At 41.7% G+C, this 9,150-nt stretch overlaps 1 protein-coding gene across 3 annotated transcripts in view; it reads right to left on the reverse strand.

Annotated features, from left to right (window-relative positions):
- Positions 1–9,126, reverse strand: part of ramp2 (receptor (G protein-coupled) activity modifying protein 2) — a 9,188-nt gene extending 62 nt beyond the window's left edge. Inside the window, exons 1-7 of one of the 3 annotated variants that reach the window (XM_088436597.1) lie at positions 7,653–9,126; positions 7,042–7,240; positions 6,684–6,749; positions 6,370–6,405; positions 3,397–3,429; positions 1,942–2,119; positions 1–1,214 (exon numbers count right to left, since the gene is read on the reverse strand). The exon at positions 1–1,214 is cut by the window's left edge and continues 62 nt beyond it. In XM_088436597.1, coding sequence (XP_088292723.1) covers positions 965–1,214; positions 1,942–2,119; positions 3,397–3,429; positions 6,370–6,405; positions 6,684–6,749; positions 7,042–7,096 — 618 coding nt within the window. In that variant the 5' untranslated portion in view covers positions 7,097–7,240; positions 7,653–9,126 and the 3' untranslated portion in view covers positions 1–964. Of the gene's footprint in view, positions 1,215–1,941; positions 2,120–3,396; positions 3,430–3,589; positions 4,112–6,369; positions 6,406–6,683; positions 6,750–7,041 lie in introns of all 3 variants that reach the window. The other 2 variants (XM_088436598.1, XM_088436596.1) reach the window with 2 other exon arrangements.
- Positions 9,127–9,150: the final 24 nt, after the last annotated feature.

Below are 9,150 nucleotides of genomic sequence, written 5' to 3' on the forward strand. Positions count from 1 at the left end.
GCTACAGGAAGTTCATAAAAAGACACAGAAATACCACATAAATAGGAGCTGAATCTGAAAGCACTAAAAAGAGCTTTTTTCGTCAATCGAACGAGGCGAAACATGATTTATATCTTTTGCTTCCTGTTCCTGAAATAATGTCAAATCCAAATCAGATCTGCGTAAAAAAAGATGAGCATTTTGTTGTAAAAGGACACAATAGCAGGAAAGAAGGCTCCTTTTCCTCGCAATTGTGTTTCATCACCTCTGGCATCCCATCCTGCCAAACCCCGCCAGGCTCACTCAGTATAATGGAGCAATAGCTACCTGTGCCCCCTCCTTCCAAAAAAAAAAAAACCTTCCCAATGTAACCACAATGGTCGTTTATCCAGCAAGCTCCAGAGCTTTTGTCATACTTACATATCAAGTTAAAAAAAAAATCAATCATCATAATCATCATTTGGTCCGAATAAACGTATTCACTACCAGTCCAGTTAAAATGAATGTTTGACTCAATGGTAGTAAATGTGTAACCTTTGACGCCTATAGCCGTCAATGGTAGTGAATGAGTTATGTGCGACCAATTCTCTAAGATCTTGTCATTAAAAAACAAGAAGTGTTTATGTATCACTTTTGGCATCCTTATGTTGGGGATACTCAAAAAAGGGGGTAAAAGGGGAGGGGCTACACAGAACAGTTAGGCACAGTCGCAAGAAAAAAGTCTCAAGGACTTGGAGGTGTGGTTAAAATATTTGTTATTGATTCCATTTCATTTTGATGAGATGGAAAAACAGCCAGGTGTAGAGTTGTACTTAGTCTTAAGTCCAAAAACGAGGCCATTGGATTTTTCTGAAAAGGAAAGCTTGGGGAACTGGGAGCAGCAGTTTAAAATGGAAAACAAAAGTCAGTTATCCACAAGGTTAAAGCCCAATTTGTTGTGGGGAAAAAAAAAAACAATAATGAGTCCTCGCCCACTTTGAGAAGATCAGGAGCTCCCATCTCCATTTTTGGTCTTGAGAACTACCAAACTGACCATGACGGGGATGAGGAGGATGGGCGTGATCACCAGGGCGAAGATGATTGGCGGAGGCGGGTCGCTGAGCTCCTCCATGGGGCAGTCCTTAAAGAACCTTTGGTGGATGTCCACAAAGGTCTTCTCCACCAGAGGGTTGGGCCACGGGATGCCCAGGCAGTCCGAGATGTTCTCGGTGCAGAAGCTTAGGTTGCTGTACAACCTATCGACAGGCCCAGGCAGTCATGCTTGTGTCTTCGGAACACTACAGTGGTACCTCGAGATACAACTTGCGATTTTTGGGGGGGGTTATGACAAGTCATCTGCTCAAACAGGCCAAAAACTCTACTTTTTGCCGAAGGTTGACAAATGTCATCTGCTGAAATCCTGCTTTTTATGCCAACAGTAAGCGACAGCTGTAGCTTGCTTTTATATTGTACATCTCAGAGCGTCATTAGTGATATATTAAGTTTGTTCCAAAGTTCCTATAGCTCAGTCTTTCTCAAATAGTGCAGGGGGAGGGGGGATGACCACAAGGCTTAAAATGAACATTTAGGCTTGGATGTTAATACAGTATTTGCTGAAAGATTATTTATGTTGCAAGAAAAACAATGTCATACTTTCATTTTTTATACATAATGACCTTATTTATAATCACTGCGGGGGGGGGGCAAAATGGTTCTGCTTTTCTAGGGGGGCTAATTGAGAAGCACTGCTATAGCTGAAGGCAAGTCAAGACTAAAATTACTTTTAGATCCTAAAAGTAACTGATTACTTTAGATGCACAAGTACGAATCAATTACTTACTTGCCATTTAAATGAATGTCAATGGGAAAAATGAAGTTGGATTCCACAAATATGCAAATGGGGTTATGAGGCTGGTCAGGGATGACCTGGTAAGTCAAGGTACCACTGTGTTTGAATACACCTGCGCGGAGAAGTGGGCTTACCCGCTTACGTTGCCCCAAGCGCACCAGTCGGTGGCGTTCATGGCGGCCATGGCCACGCGGAAGTTGCAGAGGCACATGTGGTCCAGGAGCTCGTACAGGCACTCCATGGTAGCTCCCCCGTACACATCGCTGCAGTAAAGGTGGTAGTGCCAACAACTGACAATGCTTTGGCCACAAGCTGCAAGAAAGATGTTGGAAATGAACAATCGGATCATTTTTTCTTTTGTGAAACCTACTCGGGGCTCTGTCGCTACAAGACCTTTTTGTGGTCCCACTGCTTTTTTTTAAGAAAATGTGTGTTCTGCATCTTGAGTGATCATTCAAGGAAGTTCCTTAGGTTCTGTGACCTGATTGGCTAAGTGACTCCTATAGGGCATTGTTTCCTGTGCGCCAGAACGAAGAGTTCAGAGGAACTGTGAAATAGGGCGCGTGAGTCATTATTTTTATTTCTGTCCAGCATCGTACTTTAATCTTTAAAAGTAAATTTGAAATTTCTAAAACATGTCTTACATGTTTACTTACTCACTTTCTCAAGTGAACGTTTTGGCCTTTGTCATTTTTTTGTTGTTGTTTTAATTTGACAGTTTGAATATTGAGTGTACTTAAATGAGAGAAATTTAGGAAAATTTTAACGCCTGCCTGAGAAAATTATACACTCCTTGAAAAACATATATTCAATTAAATGTCTATTAAATATTCAATTTAAATTCGTATTAAATTTTAAAAACACAAATATTAAATGAAAAAAAAACATCCACAAAAATACTGCAAATGTAAAAACAGAGTATGATCATGAAAAAACCATGAATGACATTTTTGATAAATGAAAAAGCACTTTAACAAAAAACTCATTACTGTATGTATATTTACAGAAAACAATGTATAACAAACACAAAAAAATAACTTCCCACATTTAAATGATTGCAGATATGTTTTTGTAATGTACCACCTGCAATACACGACGACGGGTGGTGTTTGTTTGCTTACTGACATGCTCAAGACAGCATCAAATCCCTGGCTAATAGGAAAGTAGTAATTGGTGTCAAGGAATTACAACGAATTAATGTATTGGGCTCATCCATGACATCAAAGTATTTTTTGTGGTCTTAAAAGACAATACAGTTGAAAAATGTATTGTATTCTTTCGTAACGTAAAGATGTTCAGAACTTTACAAGATTATCGTAAATAAAGTTTAAAACCGTTCACTGGCTGGAATGCATTATCGCACCTTTGCTTACTTCTCCTTAATCTGCAGAATCGGGTAATCATTTGCAGATAGCTTTAGCATTTAGAAGTTCAAGGTGACGCCTCACCATTAATACAGTTCCTGCAGTTTGATGAAGTAGAATTGGTGTTAAAGTATCAGAGTATTTAATGTACTCTATCATTCTAATCTAAATCGATTCGTTCTTAAATTGTGCAGGTGTACCTCGCGAAAGGATTGTTTCACATACCGCTTGGTGAGGCGGTGTCTCCAAAAGCGGCATCTGGAAGTGGAGATGAGAAGTTTAAATGGCACGCATGCAATACAAAACCCAAATAAAAAAGAAAAGGCATGTGTCCGACAACGCAGCTTCATGCGTTCTACAGGAAGACATCTGCAGCGAGAAAAAGGGGAAGCGCGCGCACGCATCCCCACGCACTCACCGTAGAGAAAGGAGAGGAGCAGCGCAATGAAGCCAAGCGCTCCCTTCATGTCAGAATAAATGAATCAGGGTGTCTCCTCCCGCACGGATGACCCTTGCCGAATTCGCTGAGGCAAAGCGAGGCATAACAGGAAGCGGCGCCCGGATGAGAGCGACGCGGCGTAAAAGCCTCGCCGCCAGATGTCGGACGGAGAGCTACCCTGCCCGCCTCGCCAGATGTTCCCCTCAGATCAGCCCCGCGGCCCCCGCGCCTCGGCGGCAGCCCTTCCCGTCTCCGACTGGTGCTTCCCTGGGACGGTCCTGCCTTCTGGAGGGGGTGGAGGCATCTTCTCCATCCTCCCCCGAATAAAAAAAGAAGGGAGCACACCCAAAGCGAGCTGGGCTGGACTCACATCTGAAAACCCTTTACTGCTCGACTCTTGTTCTGCTTTTTAGTCTCAGTTTCTCACAGTGCAAGGCCTGGCCAGCCTCGCAGCATGTGATTTATTTGACTTTTTTTTTCTTCTTCTTTTTCGGGCCGCCTCTGCCAAATAGGAAACATAAGCAAACATTTAGACCTTCTCGGGGGCTGGATGGGAATCGCGACTGCGCGAGCGGCGCAGATCGATACTTGGCTTCGCCGGAGCCGAATAATAGACGAACTAACACGTGCGAGTCAAGCAAACGGCTTTGATGACTGGGTAATGGCTGCTCTTCATACGAGTCCGGCTGTCTTCCGCACAGTCGTTACAACGTTACAGTCTAATAACAGCTAATCGTGTTTAATACCAGACTTTATCGGACTGCCCGCCCAGTAGAGTGCAGACCTCCAAAGAAATGTGTGTGAAGTTGTCAGATCTTTTGTAAGTGGGCTAACTACTGGTCCGTGGGGGCCAACAAATTGATTCTACTGTATTTACACATTTATTTTGATCCCTTCCCCCACAGAAAGATCAAATAAAATAACTGAGCGGTTCTTTAGTAGACCCATTCAGCAATGCTCCATTCAAAAAGAGAGAAGGTCTTGGGTCTGAACGTTTAGACACGTCTTCTTTACCCAATAGTTAATGGATATAGAGTCCGATGATTTATATACAATTAAACTTACCACAAAAAATCTATTTGGATTCTGCCCTTTACTATTGTTTTGGAATCAGCAGATGAACAAAAGTAGACTCGACAAAATGCGAGTTTTCCTAATGCAGTGGTTCTCAACATTTTTTCAATAATGTTCCCAATGTACAATATTTTTTACCGATTAACCCGTAACAATTGCGAAGCAGTTTAGGATGAAAGGGGAAAAAAAGACTAAAAACTTTGGCTCTATACTATATTTGTATATTTTTTATCATATATTTGTATCAATACCATTGTAACATCAACTCTAGAAGCTAATCTATTTCTGGCCCATCCGCTGAAAAAATGTGCCCCAATGCAAAGCCGTATAAACCTAATAAAATAAAACGAATACAACATTTTGCACAGGAGTCACTATAACACAATTTAGCGATAGGTTGCTTCATGTTCCAATTACATTGCTCTTAATTTGAAAAGAAAAACGTATTGTTCCTGTCATGACACTGAAAAGCATTAAATTAGATTCATTGATAGTGGCAGAAACTCTTGAAATGTCATATACTCCTTGAAGTGAACAGCAGCTACCATCCATCCCCTTTGCAAGATATATTTTACGAATATACTCGTCAATGGCAATGAACGAGTGAAGTAAAGGATTATTATATCTGCAACTTTTATCAGACTCATTAAAACATCCATCCATTATCTGTGGTCACTTATCCTCACTAGGGTACCTGGCTTGCTGTTGCCTATCCCAGCTGTCTACACCCTGAACAGGTTTCTAGCCAATTGCAAGGCGCACAGGGACGCGCAACCATTCACGCAGCCAATCACACCTAAGGACAAGTTAGAGTGTTCAATACAACTATTATCCATGTTTATGGAATATGGGAGGTAGCCGGAGTGTCCGGAGAGAACTCACACGGGCACAGGGAGAACATGCAAACTCCACAGAGATAGGCCAGAGCAAGCTGCAATCGAACTCAGGACTGTGAGCAGTGATGCTAACCAGTTCGTCGGCAGCTGTCCAGTTCCACTCCAAAACTATCACAACCAACTTCTTGCCCGCCTGCAGTACAACTATAAAGCTTCTTGGAAATTGGTTTGGTATTTTCTAAGCGCCCAGAAAGGTTTGTCAAAATGACGGCTGTCATAAAGCAGCCCAAAACTTTTCATGCTACTTTACATGTCACAGAATCAGCTCGCGGGGCCTCCCTTGACATCTGCTAGCCGAAGCGCTTTTTGATTTAGTAATGACATCAGGAAGTGTCTTTTCTGCTTTTCTGCAGAGGAGGAGCTATGACTTTGGGGAGTTGGAAGGGGGGGTGGGGGGACATATGATGAGGAACAGCAAAGGGGCGCTCGCTCACTTGCTAACTCGCACCGGTTTCACAACAGCGTCGCGGCGTGGGGGCCCAATGATGGACAAATTCAGGAAGTTGCGCCAGGAGGGGTACGGTTCGGGTTAACATTTCAGCGAGGCTCGGGCCGATGAGACCTCACCGGGAGTTTGTGTTGGATTGGAGCAAACGCACACACACAGATCTTGGCTGAGGTTGCCGTCTCCCGGCTCGCTCAGCTCTTTTGAGTTTAGAAATACGATGCCAAATCCTCCCCACAGGAGTGGACGCACGCGGTCAATCAAAACACACAACATGTTATGACGTGATACAGCGTGTGGGCGTGGGTGTTATCATGCAATTAGGAATTAAGCGAGACACTTACTGGCAACGCCGTTCATCAACTCGGTTGATTGATACACTGTAAAGAAAATATGTCACAAAGTTAGAAATTACGAGTACTTTGTGTGCTAGATCACATTTTCTCTGCCAAGGACTGTTTGTCCGACTGATTGATTGGGGAGCAACATTCAAATGAATTTTAAAAAATCATATTTCAAAATATTAGCAAAAATATTGAGAAAATACCATGCTTTTCCTCGGAAAGAGAGAATAAATAAAAAATTGGCAATGGATGTACGGATTATTCCGCCTAAAGGATGTTCTTGTTTTATTTATTTACACTGAGAATATTCTTACCTACTGTGGTGGCTGACTGCAAATTTATCTTTTCATCCACCAGACAACCCACTTGGGTATAAGAGACTGTTTGAAGGAAAAAAAAAATAAACATCACTATCAGGACATAAATTGAATTTTATCCGCTTGGTTCCAAAAGGTGGAACAAATCAACAATGATGGCGCCAAATTGTTACTCTAAACATCTGTATAAGGATTTCACAACCAAAGTAGCCTTTGAAAATAAACAACATTTACCTCACATAACACCAATGAAAAAAAATGAACAAAAAAAAAAGGAAAACGCAGGAGCTCTCATGGGAATTCCTATTCCAAGTATCCACTGTATCTATAGCGAGACGTGCAAAGTTTTTCTTACCGCACATGAGAAGAAAACGGACAGCAATGACGAGGTGAACGCTGCTTGATGTCATGTTGCCCAACAATGCTGTGTCCTTCTCCCACTTGGAGGCTAGCTGGGGGTTTCATAGCATATCTTTTTTTTCCCTTTTCTTTCCTTAACAGGAAGGCTCCATAAAACAACAGGAAGAGCACGCTTCCTAGGATGGGCGTTTTTCCTGCCAAAGAGGACATAGAGGCTGTGATAAGGTAAAGGCCGCTAATGATGTATCGCCATTCCTGGCTCTCAACCAACCCCCTTGGGTTTCATGAGCAGCTCATGGCCTAGTAGAGACATATTTTGTAATAGACTGGTACATCAAAAAATTTAAATTCAACCTTTTTTTTTTATATACAAATGCCTTTTTGGGGGGTCATGGGTGATGTCCAGGGTCAAACCAATGTGATTCTAAAGAGTATATTTGAAGTAACATTTTATCTTTCATGAGGACAAACTCAAGTTTACAACAACAACGTGTGGAAAACGACACCCCAGTAGCAACTCCTTAAAGCTTATTAGATGGAAGCTCGGGACATTTAAACACTTACGTAAAAATGACTGTCGATCAAGACAAAACATTTGCAACTCACCTTTAAGTGTCCCCGTCAACTTTGACACATTTTGCTGAACACCCATTACGGATTCATGTGCACCACTTCCCGTATCGGTCCATTCTGGGTTTGATAGTTGTCATCACATTTTTCTTCTTCTGTTTTGCTGACATATTGCTATTTATAGAGCTGAAGAAAAAGCTGAACAAGTGTGGGATTTCCGTGGAATTAATTTCACACATTATATCAAATATATGGATTGGTGGTTCCATTCTAGCAACAAATGAATATTACCTCATTACTGAACAGGCAGTGAAATTTTGTACAACTTTAGAAGGTTTTTTTTCCCCTCAAGTGTGTCTGAATGTGATCAAAAAGTCAATGAGCAATGAAGCTTTATAACTTCGGCCACCGTACGACTGTGTATAGTGATCAGCCTGCATATTCGATTAATCAAGTAAACAAATGTATTGCTCTTGCGTCTAATAGAAATATAGCCGGGTTTGTATCGCAATAAAGAGAAAAGATTTGCTCTCAAGTAGTGAAAAGGATCATGGCCGATATATTCTACTTTAATCACTACAGTCTGCCATCATTCAAACGTACTTATTCTCCACATGCTCGCCGTCTCTCCTGGGTTTTGCATAAACAAGTTATGGATTCCCAAGCGCAGGTGCCAAAAGCAACACGCCCAGTTGACATTAAGCACAATCAAAACTTCCTCCTGATAAGGCCTCAATGCTTGACAGCTTATCTTCCTGCGGCTGTTTGCTTTTTTTTGACAATTCACTATCAAAACACCGTGACTTCAATTTCCCACTGTATAATTAGTAAGCAGGAATGCATGAGCGTCCAAAACACAACATGCAAGTGTTATGTTAGCTTAGCAAGATAGCTGTCAAAACCGTGCCAGTGAGTGAGTGAGTACTGGACCTACTGTAGATGGATGTGCATGTTTGAGGTTTGGCACTGTGAAGATCAAATGAGGCTCAACGGCGCCCTCGTGTGTAACATCCGAAACTACAACGTGACATTCGCTCTATTCTATATAGGTATTTGAAGCATACAATACTCAAAGCGAACAAGCATTGGAGGTCAGATATGCTTTAGTGCTTTATTTAGTGCTATATTAGAACTTTTTTCCCATGGCTATGAAAGAAAACGAAGGGCTAATAACGATGACACAACATTCAATATGATGAAGAACTACACGTATATCACTCATAACAGTCGCTCTCGCGTGATTTGAGCAAAACCCACAATTGATACACTTCACTGCTCCCGTTTCCGTGGGAGCGACTCTGAGTAAAACTATAGGGGTGTTAACATTTTAGTAAATACTGTAGTCACTTTTTGTATCTATTTAAACGTAAGTTCTGTTTTATTGCAGGGACTTTAAGCTGAGAGAAGATGTGATGTTAAAATGTCGTGGGTGCTTGAATAACTGTGTTGTTGGACTAAAGTGTGTATGCACTGTTTCCCCGTTGGTACATTCCATCAGCCTTTACCTGGGTAGTGAATTACTGTAATTCAAATG

Source organism: Hippichthys cyanospilos, chromosome 16 (genome assembly GCF_059441005.1).
Source record: "Hippichthys cyanospilos isolate Australia breed blue-spotted pipefish chromosome 16, RoL_Hcya_1.0, whole genome shotgun sequence".
Lineage (NCBI taxonomy): Eukaryota > Metazoa > Chordata > Actinopteri > Syngnathiformes > Syngnathidae > Hippichthys > Hippichthys cyanospilos.